The sequence below is a fragment of the Parasteatoda tepidariorum genome, chromosome 4, assembly GCF_043381705.1.
Source record: "Parasteatoda tepidariorum isolate YZ-2023 chromosome 4, CAS_Ptep_4.0, whole genome shotgun sequence".
NCBI lineage: Eukaryota > Metazoa > Arthropoda > Arachnida > Araneae > Theridiidae > Parasteatoda > Parasteatoda tepidariorum.
Genome location: NC_092207.1, coordinates 82,709,792 through 82,730,774, shown reverse-complemented (window position 1 = coordinate 82,730,774; position 20,983 = coordinate 82,709,792). Strand labels below are relative to the sequence as shown.

The 20,983-nt window shown below is 30.2% G+C and overlaps 1 protein-coding gene across 1 annotated transcript; it reads right to left on the bottom strand.

The window, feature by feature from the left end:
• Nucleotides 1–2,303: 2,303 nt before the first annotated feature.
• On the bottom strand, nt 2,304–18,254 carry LOC107452767 (uncharacterized). The gene is made up of 6 exons (XM_016069344.3): nt 18,138–18,254; nt 16,243–16,386; nt 12,591–12,758; nt 9,254–9,610; nt 7,101–7,348; nt 2,304–2,891 (listed from the first exon to the last, which is right to left on the bottom strand). Exons 1-6 carry the CDS (start codon nt 18,202–18,204, stop codon nt 2,373–2,375), a joined length of 1,503 nt encoding a protein of 500 aa, XP_015924830.1. The 5' UTR covers nt 18,205–18,254; the 3' UTR covers nt 2,304–2,372.
• Nucleotides 18,255–20,983: the final 2,729 nt, after the last annotated feature.

The following is a 20,983-nucleotide window of genomic DNA, read 5'->3' as shown; positions in this document are numbered from 1 at the left end:
GGGGAATAAGGTGTTCGTGGAATTGTGGAACCATAATATCGATACCTTGAATCGTAAATTAAGTACAAGCTTTCTGCAACCTTAATAAGGTAATAAATGGGACCATATTTATATTCAAGTTGAAATATAGCATTGTGTTATTGATAGTTTAAAAAGTACTATACTAATATGATTATATTTAGCACCACATTAAGGTGGCATCAACTTTGAATTATATTATAGTGTTTTCCATAATTCAAGAAATACAATAATGGGGTTGAAAATAGAACCATATTTATGCTACATCAACTTTGAACTATATTATCGTGTTCTCCGTAGTTTAAGAAATACGATAATATGGTTCAAAGTTGCAGCACCATATTAAAGTTGAAGTAACTTAGAACTATATTCTAGTGCTCTCCATAGTTGAGGAAATACGATAATATGGTTCAAGTTAGTATCATAAGGTGTATCAAAGTTGAACATGCTTTGAAATTTTTAACTGGGTAGATACCTGAGTAAAATCACTAGAGCTATTCTTTTTCGTGAAGCTTGTGCAATAAACAGCTCGGACAGCACTTTAAAATGTGTTGATTTATATTATCGTGTTCTCAATAGTTTAGGAAATCCGATAATATGGTTAAAGTTAGTACCATATTAAAGATGCATCAAATTTGGACATGTTTTGAAATTCTTAGCTGAGTAGATACCTAAGTAAAAACACTAGAGCTATTCTTTTTCATGAAACATTTCGTGAAACATGTGCAATAAACAGCTCGGACAGCACTGTAAAATGTGTTGATTTATATTATCGTGTTCTCAATAGTTTAGGAAATCCGATAATATGGTTTAAGTTAGTACCATATTAAAGATGCATTAAATTTGAGCATACTTTGAAATTTTTAGCTGAGTAGATACCTAAGTAAAAACACTAGAGCTATTCTTTTTCGTGAAACATGTGCAATAAACAGCTCGGACAGCACTTTAAAATGTGTTGAAACTTTATAAAAACTTGCATTTCCCCCCTCTTTTTTACGCTTAAAAACAAACAAATTAGTTCTTTTTTCAACGCCCAACTGAAGCTTTCTTTTCATAAAAGAACAAAAGAAGCGTGTATACTTGCTTGGAAAACTCTTTTTACAAATATTTTAAAACGCTGTTGCACTAAAAATGCATTCGACCATATATAAATTCTTTCTAAAAGTAAATAGAATACAGTTTATTTATTCAGTATGTGATGGAATGTTCTATTCTGCTTTAAAGTTTCTCACTTCAGAATTCCCCAAAGTTGCTTTATTCTAAAATCGATTTTCAGAAGTGATATTTGTTTGAAGTATAACAATTTTATCTAGAGGCACAATATTAAACCGTAAGAAAAAGAAGTCTGAAAGAAGAGATCAAAGTTAAGAAGCAAATAAGCGAAATTCACACATTCCTAAAACCAAAGTACAAGGTCGAGATAATTGAAATTGTTATTTCGAAGTGATTGCTATTTTAAATGTAATAAATTTATCTGTAGGCACAATTTAAAATATAGAATATAATGGAATGCGAAAGCATAAACCAAAATTTATGACAAAACCAAAATTTAAAGTTATAGAAACTTAAAATAATTATTATATTTTTTTAAAAATATAAATATAATATTTTAATGTAACATATAATTATTGTGTGAACATGAAATAAGATTGATACTTTTTGTCTTTTTAATTTTTAGATACAAATAAATTAAATCTATCAATTATAATCACTTTAGTCAACTTTCCTTCTTCCCAAATTAAAAAAAAATTCTAAACTTGCTATAATAAAGTAATTTTTTTAATTTTTTTGCATCGAAAATTCTTACACGAAATGTCACGGAATTATAATTGATGACATGATAAAAAAGCTCACTTCAGCATGAAAAATTAAAGCTATCGGCATACAGTAAAAGTAAGTTTTAACGATGATTCACTATAGCAGATGACATGGGATCTTGTTGTCATAAACAAATCTTAAATCAGTATTAAAACAAAGAATTCAAGTTGAAATAGACACATTTACGTTCTTTTTTTGAACAACTGTTTTGCTATTAGACTGATTTGACATACATATCGTAGACTAGACAGAAAGATTTTGCAAGACATAAGATAAAAAAAAAAGAAATGAAGCTTTTGACGTCATCTAAATAATTTTACGTATTCCCTTTAAATTTAAACAATTGCTTTAAATCCAAGTTGTATCTGATCCGCTAAAAATTTTATGTAAAAAATCTAGCTTCAAAGTATTTCTCTTAATATTATAAGAACATTGCAAAGAGAGTAAACGCCTTGCTTAATTTATTATTCATAGAATTCAGCGACAATAATAAAAGTGTTTAAAATTTTCTCGACATTTTGTTACTTTTCAATAAATCAGTCAGACGAAACCTTGTCGTCACTGTGATCCTCTTTACGCTCTTCCTCAACTTCACCACTTTTATTTTTCTCGGATTCTTCACTGTCTTTTTCTCCTTTTTCCAATAAAAGTTCAATTGTGCTTCTACTAGATGCACTTGGTGAAGCAGATTCAATGTCAGGTAGATTTTTAGGAGTGTTGTTATCTGGAGAGAGCATGTCCAGCGGTGGCAGGAACTTATCGTGTGGAGTAATGGTCAATCTTGCAGACTGCCTCCTTTCGGCTGACTCCTTCAACTCACGAGCTATGAAGCTATCACTTGCCATGATTTGGCCTTCTTTAGAATCGTCAATGAGGCTTTTCATAGGTTCTAAGACCTCTTCCGGCAGTTTTAGTTGCTGAAGGCAGTTGCTGGCCTCAACTCGCAACTTTTCTGCCGTATCGTACAACTTTTCCATTATTTCTTTGTTGATATCTTCAGGATGATCGACACAAAGATCCAAAAATTCTTGAAACACTGTTTGTTCGGTGAATTTCTGGAAAACAAAAATGCATACCACAACTTTTATTCTAATGCCTCTAAAAGTACGAAACATGACGAAATTACATAAGTTTGTAAGAATTCAAAAGGTTTACTACTGAAGTCAGAATAAGAAGAACAAAATTAGATTTAAGCCATGAGAAGCAAAGTCCGCAAATACTTTTTTAAAAATTTATTCAATAAATACTTGTATTAAAGTTCAAAAACTTTATAAAATCAATTAATCACAGTTCTCAATGAAGGCTTACTCACACGAAGATTTGAACCACAAAAGAGTTTTTTTTTTCAGGAAGGAAAAAATTATTTTGGGGGACTCTATGTTATTAAATGTTTCAGTCAGTGAATTTTACCCTCCTCTTTCCCTCAGATATACCATATGCATAGTAACGTGCGATATGCATCGCTATTCCGGCATGAATATTTATAAAGATAATCTGTTAAATACTGAATAGATAAGCAAATTTATTTATTAGGGTTGTTCGGAAAGTCATTCAATTCTTTTATGGAAATGAAAGTTAATTTTCTTACAGGGAATAAATTTTTTTTTTAAAATTGTCCATTTCTGTCTAATACCTTTCGCCATTTTTCTGGATGTAGCATGTTCCCACACTCATGAAATTTTCATTCTTTGCTGGCAAAAGCCGAGCCAAGTGATTTTTGATTTTCTCATTTGCAGTAAAGGTCTTACAGTTAAAAATGTTTGCTGAGACCGGAACAAATAATGATAAAAAGATACCAGTTTTGGAGCATATGGTGGATGAGGTAGTATATCTCATCCAAGCTGCAAAAGCTTTTGGCCAATCACCAAACTTGTATGAGCTCACGCATTATCTTGGTGGGATACTAAACCTTTTCTATTTATCAATTCTGACCTTTTCTGTACAGGTGAATCATTCAATTGGCCCAGGTGATGACTGTACACTTCAGGATTAATCGTTGTGTAGCCCGGTAGCAGCACCTCTAAAAAAAAAAAGACTTTTGTTTTGCAATTCAACCAAACAGATAGCATCACTTTTTTCGATGAATATTGGTTTTCTCACTGCTGAAGTGCTTAGAGCTGGTTCATCTTTTTTACGTTATGGTCCCCTCGCGTTGTTAGGACCACCTTTGTTCTGTCCCCAGTGATTTCGTGCTTTAAAAATGGATAATTTTCTTGTCGTTTGAAGCAAATCACAGACGTCTATGAGATTTTTATCCCGTAGGAACATGAAACCATAACGTTTCAAATGCTCATGAACTGTCAAAATCGAAAAATTTAAACTCTCAGAGATATCATGAGTTGTTATTCGTCGGTTTGAAACAATTAATGCTTTAATTGTGCTTTCATCAGCTTTAACTGGCCTTCCAGCATCTTCAATATCCAAATTACTGGATCAAAATTGTGCAAACCAGTTTTGGTACTGACGTTCTGTCAACACATATTCTCTATAATTTTTTCCTTGCCTAAATAGCGTTTCTACTTTTTCGACAGTAAAACGAAAAATATGCCGAAAATGCAGCTTTCCCCTTTTCATATTTGAAATGATACCAACCAAAAATTACAGCGTAGAATCAGTCAAAACTTTGACGCAAGAAAGGGTATCTATCAAAAGCAAGCAAAATATAGTGATTTGGCGGTTAAGTGTGAAGTTGGCTGTGAAAAATTAAGTGCTCCGTTGGGAAAAAACGAAATTACTTTCCGAACAACCCAATATAAGCTTTCCTCTCTAGTTTTCGTAGTTTTACTTTCTAGTAACATTTAATTTTAAATCAAGGTTAACTGTCAGTATCAAATTTATAAAGATTAGAAAACATAGAAAAAAGGCAAATTTGTTTCCTAAAAACTTGAAGAATCCAAAGACAAAAAAGTGTGAAATAAAATATTTCGAAAATATTTGGAAAAAAAAGGAAGAGAAAGAAAAATAGTTTTTTTATGGTTTTGCATCAAAAACTAACTATTAAAATATTGTTCGTAACTTATTTGATTCGAGTTAAAATAGCCTTAGTAGAATAAGCAAAAATAATGTTAATTTTATGCAACATTGATCTTAAAATGTGTTACAAATTTTTTTTTCAATTATAGAAAATCGATGCCACCAACGCCGTCCTCGCTATTTTGGATGATCAACTTAACGTAACATTTGTTTCCCTGAGCAAAATCTATGAAACTTAGGAATTCGAAGCTACGATGGTTTGTAGAAAAATGTCGAAAGTGTGCAATGAAATAAAAAAAATAATCTTCATTAATTAGCTCGAGAATTATTAGCTGTTTAACTTGCATGAAAAAATACCTTACGGATCACTCTACAGTCCGCATGAATATAACTACAGAGTTGAAATTTGATATGATGATAGGGCCATATTTGTTAAAGAACTTAACATGAAGTTTTTATTCAAAATTCAAATTTGCGCAAAATTTACTGAAATTTTAAGTTCTTTTTTGCGAATTTTGTTCGCTTTACGTTGCATTTTGCTTTGCAATGCAGAATCTACAACACGTAATGTATGAAGGAAAAAGTGTATATAAGGAAAAGTGTGGAATAAGAAAAAATAAAGATTCGACAGTTATTAACTTTTAAACTTGTTAGAAAATTATACCATGCTTGGTCGATCTGTAGTTGCCCACTGAAATGCAACTACAGAGTTAGAATTTGATGTGCTGAATGATCCATTTTTATTTGTGAACTTAACATTAATTTATTTCAAAATTCCAACATTTTGAAAATTATTTAAAGTTTAAGTGCTTTGTTTCGTGAAGTGAATGTTTCGGCTTCTTTGCTTTAAATACTATCGATTTAAAAATTAATTGAGCAAATTTATTTTTCCTAACAAAATCTTCATTTCACAATATCGCATTCAAGTGGAAGTCCATCAAAAGGAGCAGAGAAAGTGTGTAAGAGAGAGGGAGAGGAGAGGGAGAGATTACGTATAAATCTTGAGAAAAATAAAATAAATTTAAAAATAAAACTAATTTAATAGAGACACTTTAAAGACCTTTCCTTACTTCAATAGTTAATCGCCTATTTCTTTACGACTATTACATCAAGAAAATTTTCTTACACGAAGCAGCAATAGTTGTTGATTTTTAAATCTAAATGTTCGGTATTTTTGGGGAAAATATTGACGTTTACGAAGAAATAAGCAATGATGAATGAAAATCAATTATAGGGTGGAGGCTTTTAGTCGTATAAAACTTTTAAAGAAAGCAGATTATTTTTTGTTTCTATTAGGTACTCGAAAACCAAAAAATTCAATTGAAAGACAGATAATTGGATGTTATAATTATTATTCGAAAACCACCAGCCTTACCTAAACATTTTTGAGAGTCTTATAAGAAACTTTTACAACACATCTTAAGATAAACTTTGCGCAAATTGAATTTAATGTCCCGATGTTTAACGAAGCTACGTCAACTCGATTCTTATAAGCACACACAATATTTTATCTTTGTTCTCGAAACAATACTGACCACAATCGATCATTTTGAGGGTCACGGGGTTGTTCCAAATTAAGAAAGTTTCGTACAAGAGAAGACAAACTCATTTTCAGCCCTGTCATAACTGGATTCAGTCACTTCTTTCCCTCATTTTCTTTATAACTGAAGTGATATTCCGAGCAATTTTGTTATTTCAAATAATTTGTCTCCATTCACAAAAGTTTATAAAATTCTAATATATATTTAAATAGTTTTATGCAAACGTTTCGATACGAAGTCTGAGAACTTATAAAATAATCAGCGATAACTGTAATGTACAGTGCGCAAAATGAAAAACAGACTACCCTGAGTAACTTTTGTTCTAATGATCAGATCTTCACTTTCTAGAATTCAATCTTAATGATTCGAGGGGATGACTTCAAATATGCTAATTAATTAAAGAAGACGATATTTTAAGTTACGAAATCGGACACAAAAACGTACTTTCTTTGAATAGTCCTTTTCTTTTACAAATTAGGAATTTTGAGTCTTAAAATATAGTGGGTAGCTTTAAACTGGAAAATGAGGTCCCTATAATTTGTTCGGGAGAGCGGTAGAAAATTTGAACCTCTTAATGCTAATTTCATCATTATATCATTCATATATATCATTTCATCATTTATCATTATGTCCTAGAACGTGAAGATCCGATCATTAGATAAAAAGTTATGCTGTGTGGTCTGTTTTTTATTTTGCGTATTGTACGTTTGTTATTCTTCACTAAAATGAGAAAAAAATTAAATTGATTACTTCGGGACAGTGTTTTGCCAATTTCCAATTCAAATCTGCGACAAAATTATACAAGTTACTGATGTCATCCCGAGCTGATTGCCTTTTTACACATTTGCAGTCAAGTTTGTCCAGAACAAATAGCCCAAATAGATAGGATAATAGAACATAGCACATATTCATGTAAGATATTCCAAAGACCAGCCAAACAAATTGAACGAGCACGTATACTGTGTACAACCAATTGGAATAGTTCCGCTCGGAAAGTCCTATGCACAATGAATAAAATGAATTATAAACTTTTCTGTTATAAATAAATTGTGAATACAATTTCAGATAATATTTTTTGGATAGTTGAATGCCTAAAACTGAATTAATTATATAATTAACTTTAATTCAGCTATTATAATTTAAAAAGTGTCTTTTTTCGACATATTTAGATTTATGTGAAATTTATTTTTCGTCAAAAGATTATAAAATTTGTTGACCTCAGTACTTAATTTATTTGTCTTCTCTTTTATTTTTATCAAGAATTGCGTTTGCTAATTGGTTTAGATTAATTCTCAATTAACAAATTTAAAGTTTAGAATGGCTAATTGAGAAAGTTACTTTTTACCAAAAGACTATACATTTTTTTAGCGTCAGTGCTTAATTTATTTGTCGTCTCTTTTATTTTATCGAGAATTGCTGTTGTTAATTGGTTTAACCAATTAACAACATTAACAACAATAACCCGCAATAAATGAGCTATTCATATTTAAATTCCTTTGGTATTTATTGATTTGTTTAAGGACACCAAGCACAAAATATCAACTAAATTTTCAAAAATTGAATATTTATTTGACAAAGAACAAATTTTTTAATTGATTGATGTATATAGTATGTTGGCATTTTGTGTGAAATAGATGTGATAAACATAATAAAACATCAGAAATTTAGTATTTTTATAATTTTCTTCTCCTTTTTATGTTTTTTTTTACTTACTTATTTTTTATTTATTTATTTTTTAAAGAAATTTTGATGCATATTTTCAGAAACCACCTTAATGTATCGAAAAGGAATTCTTCAGTAAGTTATAATGTGTATCAGAGTTGAATACAGAGTTATACATATACAGAGTTGAGTTAAAATATGATAGGCTTTCAAAGAAATAATTTCGATTACTGAAATATATTAAAAGAAGTTTTGTCATTAATTTTCTGCTGAATTAACCTTATTCCAAACAGATCTTGATTTAGAAACTTCAAAATGTTTGTCCCAAAGCGTACTGATGTGTGAGGCACTTTCATAAAACGAGTTCTCCGATATAACCAAGTTTTAAGTATCTTACAATATGTATATTGTCAATAATTTATTTCAAAAATAATCATAATTATTTTTGGTTAAATAATCCAATAATCTTACAATGTTTAAAAAATAATTTGTCAATTATGAATTTGAAATAGCAAGAATTTGGATCAATTTTTAATAACGAGAAGCGTTTGTCGCCCTTAGCAGTTTGTTCCGCGATGAATGAGTCGTTGATGTTAAAATATATTCTGTAGCTACTGATATTGAAAGAAAAATAAATAAACTATAGTCATAAAATTTTTTGCTCTAGTGGTACGCAAAAGGACTTGAAGTGGTTGTACATGGTACGCGTAAAAAAAAAATCCAAGATTGATGTACTTTATCTTTGGTTGCATTGTCTTAATCAAATGCACGCTATTTCAACAATAATCAAATAAGTCTACTATGATCAAAATACCCGCCGTCCAACTGAGGCCAAGCACGTATCTTCGTTTTACAAGACTCCAACTTGAAATGGCCATTCTAAGAACGACACGTAAGCACCAAACTCGTACTTTTTCTCACGCAGGAAAAGATTTTCATCTACGAAGGAATAGAGATTATGTATGTATCTCAGTTATTTTGCGGTCACAAAAAAAATGCAGACTTTTTAAAACCCTTTTTTCCACCAAAAATTTTTTTCCCCATTCAAATCCTTTTTTTACCAAACATAACGGACTGCGCCACCAGAACAAAATTAGAATTGACATGCATAATTTTTAATTTTTTTCTCCTGTATAAAATTAGCATACTTAATACTTACTGTATAATAGCACTGTATAATAACATACTGTATAATACCTTACTTAATAATGTACTGTATAATAGCATACTTAAACACTTACCGGCAATATAATCACCAAGTCCAATAGTCGATAAGGAAAGCAAACAGAAGTACACTCCTTCCATATAAGACCAGCCTTCATATCTTCCAAATATTGCTGCTGGTCCAAGTATAAAAACAACAGTGAAAAAGGCAAAGAACCAGAATCCAGTCCAAGTAGATGTAATTTTTGAAGTGTGCAATAATTCTGGTAAAATTTTTGTGAGGTTTCTTGAACCCTTCAATAATTTTCTTAGGCAAGATCTGTACTCAACCCCTATCAGACGTATCATTATTAAATGTATGGGCCTTCCAATGACGAGGTAAAGTACTGTGAAGGCACGACCCCATTCTGTCGTTGGAACAACATTTCCATATCCTTAAAAAAACATATGAACAATCATACTATTGGAAATACGACAAAGCTGAAAATACTGAATGATAGTGCAGAATCTAATATCTGCAGTCAACAAAAATAGACAATAAAATAGTACAATAAGAATGAGGTATAAACCTAACATTAAAAATACAGTCAGACTTCTATTTAACGAACTTCCCTTTTGCGAATTTCTCTATTTTAGGATTTTTTTTTTGAGGAACCAAAAATATTTTGGAAATTTCTTTGTAAAATAACTTCCAAATAGCGAAGCAAATTTTCTATTTAACGAACTTTTCATTGAGATCCACTTTCCTTATTTTCCAAAATATTTCTTATCAGTCTGCGTAGGGACCGAGGATGTGCGGTATTGGTCCTCGTTAAACTGTTCTACCGTAAAGTGCTTGACTTCACGTGCAGGTCGCCAGGCTACCGAAGCGGGGGTGCCTCCCCTCTGCAGAGGATCAAAATTGTGATGGCATGTCTTCGGATCATCCTCACGGATGTTTCCCAGACCGTCGCCAATAGCCCATTGTGCAGCTCTATTGCGACGTAAATGAACAAATCAAACCAAAATATTTCTTAACATTTCAAACTTGTTAACGCATTTTAGGGGGGAAATAACCTTGAATTAATTTTCTAAGCCGCTGCTTTATGTAATGCATTGCTGTTTTCTCTAAAAATTATCTTAGAGAAAGCAGTTAATTCCCTTTTCCTTTTTGTTTGTATTTATTTCAAACGAAAAACTCAGTTCAAATTTACGGATTTGATCCGCAGCAATTAAACTTAAGAAAGCATGTGGTAATGTATGTTTAAAATTATTTTTATAATAAACGCAACTATAATTTTATACATAAATTTAGATTTTTTATACTTTTATACTTTTTTTAGTTGAAAATGTATATAGCATGATAGTGTAATACTGGATAATGTTTTGCTATCTATTCTTGCTTTCCTTGCAGATTTCTCTTATGGTTAAGATTTATGAAATAAATGGTAGATAGTAAGTGCATCAATTGCTATTTAAATTATGTCTAGTGTTTATGAGTTTAAAACATGTTTTGTTTTGCTTAAGTATTTTAAAAGGTGATTTTCCTTTTAACGAATTTTCCATATAACGAACTTATTATCAGGATTTAGTGACTTTGTTGAATAAAGGTCCGACTGACTCATTTGCAGAAAACTGTTAAATATCGTAGTCAGAATTAAATGACAAAAATTTACACAAAGATCGTTAGAAAAGAAAAGAGAGGTAAATGGAGGTACCTAATACTCTATTATAATTTGTGAGATTGATGAGATAGACGCTATATAGAATGAGATCGTCCTTGAGATGATAAGTCTAATAATTTAGAAGTTATAAGGGTATTACGTATAGCATGTACAATGTTGCACTTGTATCTAACTACGCCTATGACAATGCTTGCTAAACAAATAAAATATTCTTCTGTAGTTCTTACACTGAATCAAATGAGACTTAGCACTGACCAATAAGGTAAATATTTCATAAATTGGAAATTTCCATTTAGATGTATTACTATTATCTTTAATTGCTTTTATATTTTGAATTCTTTTATTAAGATGTAATTTTCAATGGTTTTAGCTGCATTTTGCGCTTTTTCTGTTTTGAAATATTTTAAATTTATTTAAAATTAATTTGATTTTTTAATTTTTTTAGTGTCTTTAAAAATTTTTTTCTATTAGCATCATAAGTGTTTTGCTCTTGGTCTAGGTTTTGAGTTAATTTTGTTTAATGATTTTTTGCCTTTTAGGTTAATTTTAATTCTATGCAAAGTACAATTAATGATTATTTCATGGCGCATGGCTCGTCGCGCTCCCAAACAAGGAGCACTGATGATAATCTTGACGTGGGGATTACTTAAGAGATAAAAAGATACTAAGTCAAATTTTGTGTTTAAATAAATTAAATAATAATATAAAAAATTTAAAAAGTTCAAAAAATGTGAAAATAAAAATTGCAAAACTTGTCCTTTAGCTGATAACTCACAAATTGACTGCCATTCCAATGAATTTTTTTGTAAATGTTTTAATATTATTTATTTAATTCAATGTAATTGTTGCAATTTATGTTATATTGGTCAATTATGTTAAATTAGTAAACTGCGCAGGATAGGGGGCGTTTGTTTTTATGTTTTTTTTTTTTCAGTTGTGGTTTGCAGTCGGTTTGGGATACTTAGTTATTGCATTTTTTATTTTTCAAGTAAGCTTTAGTTCTTACTTTTATTTCGTATTTGTCTTGTTTTTATTCTACTGTGTATGTTTCTGTATTTTATATTGTATTCTTCTGTGTTTTATTGTATTTTTTGCATTCCTTTCCAGAACTTTGGCGAAACTTTTGGGGTACAGAGAAGGCAATTTTTAGACTTTTGTCTTTCTCGATAGAAAAAGTTTTGCATTTATGACATCAGAAGCTGGTACCCCCTAACGACGTCAGCTTTGGTTGTCTTATTTTTCCAATTTTTTTAATTTTATCATTTTCATGTTATCAAGTGTTTCTTTCTTTTATTTAACAGATTTCCAAAAAACTAAAGAAATGTAATCGTTAAGTTACTTGAATGAAAAATCTGTCGATAAATATGTAAGAAATCTATGCTCATACTATAATATTAAAACATATTCAATTCATTTGGGTCAGGATCACTTTTTTAAGAAAGTAAATAGCGGTAAAGATATTATTTTATTATTAACATCATGTCTTAGTTATTAACATCATGTCAAATATTTGCAATCAGCAAAATGTATTCCTAATAAAAAAAATGAAAGTGAACATAACTATGCTAATGTGCCTTTTTTTCTAAATTTAAAGTGGAAGCTGGAAGGAGAAAGTATTCACCTTTATTAAATTTTTAGTTACAACTACTTAATAAATAGAACTTTTCACTCCACTGAAGATTAAAATTTTAAATTTTATCGGTATGAAATAACCAATAGAATTTTTTGAAGTTAATGATCAAAATCTTACCTAAAGTTGCTATCAAAACTAAAGCAAACATCGTCTTTTGGCTGTAGGCGTAAATCCACGAAACGTGAAACAGTGACTTATCATGCACCTTCTCATAATGTTGGCGAGCGAAACTTGCCTTTATTTGTAAATCGTCGAAGTTGTGTGACCGCAGTAGCGTCACCATATCTGTAACAAATTTAGAGATGACCGATCACTAAGAAATATACATAATATTTCTTATGAAACTTTCTTATAAAAGGTAGTCACAAAGATTTTTTTTTAACTCAAACAAAGGAAAACAAATTGCCTAAAAACATAAATGACAGTTGACTTGAAAAAACAAGCAAAGAAAACTGTATGAAAATAGAAATATAAGATTCGATGATGAAACTTCGTGTGGTTTAGGTAACCATACATATTTTCTTCTTAAATTTCAGAAATATTTACAAGGTTTGCCAAAATATATCATAGCGGACAAGAAAAGCTATAAAATAAGTTTTCTGCTGCATGTCCGATAATTCATATTTAGATATTTGTGAATTGTCAACTAATTTGATTTTCAGACTGCGTTAAGTTGAGAACCTTATTTTATGTTTTTTTTTCAATTCACAGTATAAATAAAAATAGGCATCTGAGCCATTACTTTTTAAAATGGAGTACATACTCGCATTTTGTTTTCATATATTGAAATATTAAATGGTTAACGTATAAATGAATTTAAAAATCTTGGCAAAAATTTCTCATGTTGTAATAATAAGTAAAATCGTAAAAAAATAAATAATTTTTTTAGTTCCAAAATAACACATTTCACTTTCAATAGTGATATTTTATAAGAAATAGATACAAGAGGGAAATTATTTCAATATGTCTATACACATTAACTTTACTGATATGATTTTTTTAATGTTAAAAGTAATAATTAAATGTAGACATAAAAATATACGAATTAATAACTTCATTAATTATAACAATTCATGGTAAATAGGTAGCGTGTGAGGTAGTAAACACATCATATTGCTGTACTTTATTACTCTTGTTATAGGTCTTGACATTTATTTCAGTGGTAACGTAGTAATATTGTTAAGATCTTTTTTCTTTATTAGAGAGCTTTTGCGTTACATTCACATTAGTTTAACGGAACTGCGCATTTTCAGAAATAGTGTCGCATTCCCCGGCCCAGACACCGGATTTTCGGGATGCAGAAAATCCTCAGCGGCCATGTCGTATGATTATGCGGCATGTAAAAGATCCCTGGAGTCCCTTATTGGCTCTTGGCATTTCCGGCAAAATTAAATTCCTAGTGCACTTTAGCATCCAAATAGCGTCTCGGTGCTGCCATCTAGTGTGGCAGAAACTAGACGTCCAAATTAACATGACCAACGGTATCTCACCCATTGTGGTGGTCCTGAAAGAGTGGATACCACCTCTGGAGAGCGCACTAGGGTCTGCTCATCGGCAAGACCGATTGTGCAGCTCATTGAAAATTAAAAAAAAAAAAAAAAAACAACGTAGGAACGACAATTTTAACGTAAGTATTTTTAAAATAAGGACAAAAAAAAAGAACTCACAAGTTGGTGTACAACAGATAAAATATTTCATCTCAGTAAATTTTAGCTTCGGATCTTTATGAAGATCTGGAGCGTTGGAAGGATATACATGAATATTAAGTCAATGCTACTAAAAAAACTATCAATGCTACTAAATAAATGAACGGGAGCATATAGTAGAATTTAATCTGAAGCATTTCGAAGAGGAGACAAGTCGAATTTGAGAAAGTAAGCCCTTAACTCCTTATATTTTCTTAATTTTATTGAAAATGTGAATATAAATCTTAAATGAAGCTTATTCTAACTACAATATACATATATACTATATATACTCTTAGCATAACAATATGTACATAATAATATTTAAATATTTTAAAAACGTAAGAGTTTCAAGCAATTTTCAAAGTAGTTTATGAACTTTTTAAGAGAAAGCTCTAAATAATAAGGGGTTTTCCACAAATAGTATTATGAATTATTACAAATTACACTACTTTATAATAACCGGACAGCAAGAACAAAATTGATGTGTTATTAAATGTGATAAACCCCTAATTGCTTTGAGCTTTTTTTTAAAAAAATACAAAAACTATTTAGAAAATTGCTTGAAACTTTTTACGTTTTTAAGATATTTAAATCATATTTTTTTCTATTAGTTGCTAAATACGATTCACCATAAGATCATGAAAAATGATTAAAAAAATTTTTGTCGCTCATGTGCAGTAAAAATGAACTACTTTTATTACTTATATCAATTTATAATATTTTTTTTAAAAAAAATTTAAAGCAATAATTTTGTATTTAATTTCAAATTGCTTCAAAAAGTTGGTTTAATTTTGATTTTAAAGTTATAGCAAAAAAAAAAAAAAAATGTTTTTTAATAAAACTTTTCATATCTCCATAAATATAAAGCTAGATTTACGAAATTTTATGGAGTTATTACAAATAACTATCAAAGTAATTGATTCAAGTTATAAGTTTAAAGCTTGATTTTCTGGCATACGGTGTTCAAAAATACTTGTTCCCTTTCCAATTTATTGTAGGTACCTCAAACCCTTGAAAGTTTTAAACTTTATTGAAAGTGTGAAAAATTGCATAAAATTAACACTTTTAAAATTACAAGCTAGTCCTTTAAGTATTTCTTGAGAAATTAAAAAAAATATATTAAAAACTTAAAGTGTCTTCTATTATTGTAAGGTAGTGTGTTGCGGCATACAACTCATTAGCCTTTAGAACTTGGATTTCATCCAAATACAGATATATCATCAGCAGCACGAATGAATGCTAAATATTGTGGCATAGAACTCAAATAGTTCATGTAATGACATTATTTAGACGAGGTTATAACACCTGAAGTCTTCTTCGGCCAGTAACTTTTGAATTTTACCTAAATACAGATATTTCCTCAGCAGCACGAATGAATGCTAAATATTGTGGCATAGAACTCAAATAGTTCATGTAATGGCATTATTTAGACGAGGTTATAACACCAGAAGTCTTCTTCGGCCAGTAACTTTTGGATTTCACCTAAATACGGATATTTCACCAGTAGTATGAATCACTGGTAAATATTATGGCATAGAACTCATTCGAAGTCTTTTTTAGTCACTAAATTTTATATTAAAACCCAAGTACAGCTACATCATTAGTAGCACGAATTAATGATAAATGTTATGGCATAGAACTTAAATATCATGACATTATTTAGACGAGGTTTTAATATTAGAAGTCTTCTTCAGCCACTAACTTTTGGATTTAACTCAAATACAGATATTTCATTAGCAGCGCGGTAATTCGTGTCAGATTCAGGTGTTGAATATTGCTGCATAGAACTCAAGTAGTTCGTATCATGTCATTTTTTTAGTGAGTTGTAACACTATAAGTTTATATTACCTTCTGACTTTTCGACTTTTAAATTTCACTTAAACAGAAATAACATATCAGTAGCTCGAAACATTGCCTAATTTTACGGCATGGAAAAGCAATTCATATCAAGATTAGTTACAACAAATTAATCTCACAAAAAGTAATTAAAAAGTAACACGTCAGGTAAATTATCGAAAATTCATTTACAAAGCATCTCGTGATCCATTAGCGTGAAATTCGTAACATGGTTGAAAATTTACCTCTCATCAAATCGGAAGAAGTTAGTCTTTTGTCTAAAGGATTTTCAAACGTCCATTTCTTTTCAATCCAAGCAAAAATAATTCCACCAAACAACAAGTAACTCACGAAAATAAGAGTCATTGATCCACATCGTAAATTGGAACCTGAAAAAAACATTAAACGAATGATTATGTTCTTATAAATTTAGAAAATATCTCCTACAAAAAGATATTTTTAATTCACAAATATTAAATATCGAATTAAATATAAATATTCATATGTTAAATATTATAAATACAAACCAATGACATTAGCGAGTGACAGTTTTGCACATATTCCTTGGTAGCTTACGCAACAACAGGAGTTGCGTAACAATATGAGTAGTGTAACAACAAATTCCAACGTAAGAACACGAGTTACATAACAACATGATAGCGTTGGTAATTTCGTTTTAACCCACCCTCGATAACTAAAGTTTCAACACAAAATTTTAATTTATTTTATTTATTACTATTTTGTTTTTATTGAGACGCGTAATTCAGTTCGGTGAAAATTATTAGAAGATTAACCACAATTAGAAATTGAAAAAGAATAATGCAGTGTACAAAATATATAAGTCACAGAATAAATGTACAGTAGACTATATTGAGAGTGTCCCTTGATTCTCGTCAAGTTGTGAACGAGGTTGATCGCCAAGCTGGGCGATGTTGAAACCCAATCTTGATTCTGCTTTGTTTAGATTTTAGAGTCATTTTTAAATGTTCAACGGTATATGTAATTTCAGAGGTCCGTTAGTTCTACGTTGGATACCGGCTGGTAAAATTACTTTAGCTTCTGATCAATAAGATCGAGGGTATGTGGACAGTCATAAAAAGGGATTTAAGAAAAAAATGTCACCTTCAGTCCGGTACCACAGACGCTATTTTCGATTCGTATTTCGCCGAATTTATGTGGCGATGTAGGTACACAGATTCCATTCAAGATAAATTTAGACAGTATCTAACTGCTATTAGAGAATTCTGTGCACCTAAATCTGGGGATATTCTAGCCAGTCAGTCGTTTTTTTCCTTTTCTTTATTTGCTTACTCCATTAATTTTTGTTTCGATTCAAAATGCATTTTATTGGGTTTATTAATTTTGCTTATATCGGGTTCATTGCAATTTTATAAAGTTTTGGCCGATGTTTTGTTGAAATTTTCCATCGTTTTATTAAAATATCATTATATTTCGGCCGCCACTCCTATTACCACGGTGTTCCGCTCAAACAGGAATGGCGCCAAACATAAGTCGCCAACTTCGCTAAGGGGCACCCTCAAGTATATTTTTACCTATATTTTATAAATGCACACCATCAAATTAGGTAAGTTGAATTTTTTTTTTCTTGTCTAATTTAGCTGCTCAATTAATCTATGTTTTTTTTTCGTATTTGTTTTATTTGTTACTCTGCTGAGTGTCTTCAGTTAAGATAATTCTCGGGGTGCTCCGTAAAAACGTGCAAATGTGGCGATATAAAATACGCGCCAAGGGTGGCTTAAGCAGCAGTTTCACCTACTACATCATAGCAAATAGATAATAGTTTACTATTGGGGACCCCTGTCATTTTTGGTGATTTGCAAATAAACGGATATATAAGTAAATAAACCAAGAAACAATCACCTAAAAGTATGCAAAACTTGCGGAAACCCAATGGTGACGTTATTGAAAGCAAAGACAGCCAAGTATATGATGGTAACCAGAACTGGGATTGCAGCAAAACCGAATTAAAATTATCGCCAAACCAAGGGGCTCCCGATTCTACACTACTGCCCTAAATTTATCATAGTTTTGCTTACAGGTAATAAGATCGTTAGAAAGCTATTTCTGATTAAAAATAAAATTTGGCAAAATGCATGTTTGAAAGCTTAAACCTGCTTACTTATGAATACAATTCGTTGTAGGTATTTCAAACATTTTCTTATCTTTTTTGCTTCAGGGAATGACATTCTTGGGATACTTTTCGACCGAGAAAGTATTAAAAAAATTTTTTTTTGTGTTTATTCGCAACACACACATAAGGAAAAATCAATGCCAGTTGATGTGTGCTGATGACAACCAAATGTAAATTTAAGCAATTGAATAATAAGTGATAATCTTTTCGATAAATTTGTGATAAAGATCTTAAAAGTTTTAATACAAAAGCAATAAAATAAAACAAGTAAAGGTTTAAGTGCTAACTTATTTAACATGTTAACATCCAGCATTATCATATCAAAATAAATATTTTACGTATTTATTTGATACTAGTGGGCTGCTCCCCCTGCTCGCTAACGCTCGCCAACCCCTCAAAATTGCTACGCAATCTTATATGGTTTGCTTCGCAAACCAAGCTCGCTTCGCTCGCTACTAACTTAGGTACATTGCAAATGCACAAAATTCTAAGAATTCAAAACAATCATTCAAATCCATATAACAACTTTTTTTTAAAAAAAAATTACATCTTTTTAGTAAATACTAAGTCATTAAAATAAATTTGAATTCAAATAAATGACATGTAATTCGTTAAACCTATTAGAAATGTGCTATAGTATAATTCGTGTTATAAATCAAAAATCGTCAAATAAATTCGTAATATATAAATTCGTGAGTAAAAGCGCTTTCGACAAAATACTAAAATAGAGATCTATCGACAAAGACTACTCACGCCTAGCTTAATAGTATGAGATTGCCGCAGCTAATAGGGTGAATTTCGGAAGAGATTATATTTGGTGAGAATGCTCTCTTTGGTTATTTCAGTTTCCGTTTTTAAAAGCGCTATATGTTGAGCCACCTCAGCTAGATTTGGCATGTGACATTTTTAGCAGCAATCATTGGTCGATTTTCTAGCGTTGCCATTCGGGGAGTTGTATTGAGGCTTTTTTTTGTCACCGTGTAAGAGAAATATATATCTAGATATTACATATTAAATAAATAAACTATAATATGCCTAAGTACTTTATTTTTTAATGACTATCCAAAACATGATAGAGGATTAATAATGGGTGATCTTAATGCTAAGGTGGGCAAAGAAATTGAATTTTATTTGGATATTGGTCGACATAATCTGTATGATATTGCGAATGATAATGGATTGAAGCTAATCGATTTTTTTCACCTCCCTTAGTATGATCATTGGGGAGTACTTGCTTTCCCCATAAAGGAAACTTGGAGAGCACCAAATGGGTCATTTGCTAATCAAATAGATCATGTACTTGTTGAAGCAAGACATTATTTTAACTTGAATTTACATAAAATACGATGTAACAAATAATGAAATAAAAGTGTAATTTAATTTTGTGAACGAAAAATACAGCCAGATAAAATTAAAAGTACTTGAGTTAGTTAAAATAACTTAATTGAGCAGAATAAATTTGTTTGTAATGAAAGAAACAAACATTTTAGGCAGCATCATAATTACATTAAAGATTATTTATATTAAATTGTATTTTATATTATTCAGATTTTTTTATAGTTCCTAATTTAACAAGCATAAAAATGCATGTTTGAAAACTAATTGATAAAATGAACTATTAGAAATAACTCATATCGAATATATTTGGAGAAATTATCTTTTTCAATATGATGTGCTTAAAAAACTGATAAGTAAAAAAAAATTATATTATATATTGGGTGATTGCAGGCAATATAATGATAAGATCATAGGGTTTGAAAAGCAGCGTTGTTGCCACGCTTAGAGTCTAGAATTCCTGAATGAAGACTCTACCACAAAGTTTAGTATAACTAAATAATATAAATGTTGGGGGTTACTTTACGCTAAGAAGTTTAAAAGAGAACTTTCTTGGTGTAGTGAATAAAACTGAATCGAGTATTTACTTTTAAAACTACGCTAAAGATTCAAATATATTGTATGTAGGGTGTTCTATAATTTTAGAATCCTTACAGAACATTAATCCTAGAAAATACATTTCTGAGGTTGCAGATTGATATTTAAAATCAATAAAAATGAAAATGCTATCGGAATCAGAAGGTGAATTTGAAAACCTCTGCGTGATTGCTGGAGGAAACAGAAAGTAGTTGAAAAAGGGTTTTTCATAAACATGATTTTCGTCATGCTATCACGTTAGTTTTGGTGTCATTTTTTTCTCAACTACATTTCGTAAGTTTTAAGCAGTATTTTTTATTAGGAATTTTATTGATAGAACCTTTAAACGTTTTGTACGTTTTTGTTAATAATGCATAGTGCAATTAAGAAGATGATACTTTTTAGAAGAATATAACGATAAAAACTATACACAAAACGGAAAACATTCGAGTTAATTCTAATAGATGATTTCAATAAAACAATTTTACTCTAAAAATATTTAATATTTTTCAACACCGAAAATGGTGGCAACTGCTAAATGGTAGCCTAATGAAGGACAATGGGGAAAGGCTTTCACTGCAATAGAGAATTTTAGACATTTCAGGTGATCACAAGCGATGCGCAATAGGCAAGTTTGGGTCGATCTGTCTCCCGAAAAGGAAAGAGAGAATCCTGGTTCAGTCGCTATGTACCAGTTATAAAATTGTTAGTTTTGTAATTTTATAGGTAATGCTTTGATATTTTGTATTTGAAAATCTTTTTTACCCATTGAAAAAGAATGTTTTTTTAATACATTTTTTTAAATATCAAAATAATACATTTTGTTTTAAGAAACTGAGCTAAATTATTTATGAAATAGTGTAATCGAATTATCTTGATTAAAATGCGAGCATAATTAATCAAAACACTTCCCTTTATTATAT

What these genes read in the sequence shown, in the direction of transcription:
- LOC107452767 (XM_016069344.3), bottom strand. Translation starts at nt 18,204, where the DNA reads ATGTCATTCCCTGAAGCAAAAAAGATAAGAAAATGTTTGAAATACCTA. An exon ending in AGTTTTGATAGCAACTTTAG is followed by an intron (nt 9,611 to 12,590) that starts GTAAGATTTTGA and finishes TGTTTTTTTAAG; the next exon opens with GATATGGAAATGTTGTTCCA. An exon ending in ACTTGGTGATTATATTGCCG is followed by an intron (nt 7,349 to 9,253) that starts GTAAGTGTTTAA and finishes CATTGTGCATAG; the next exon opens with GACTTTCCGAGCGGAACTAT.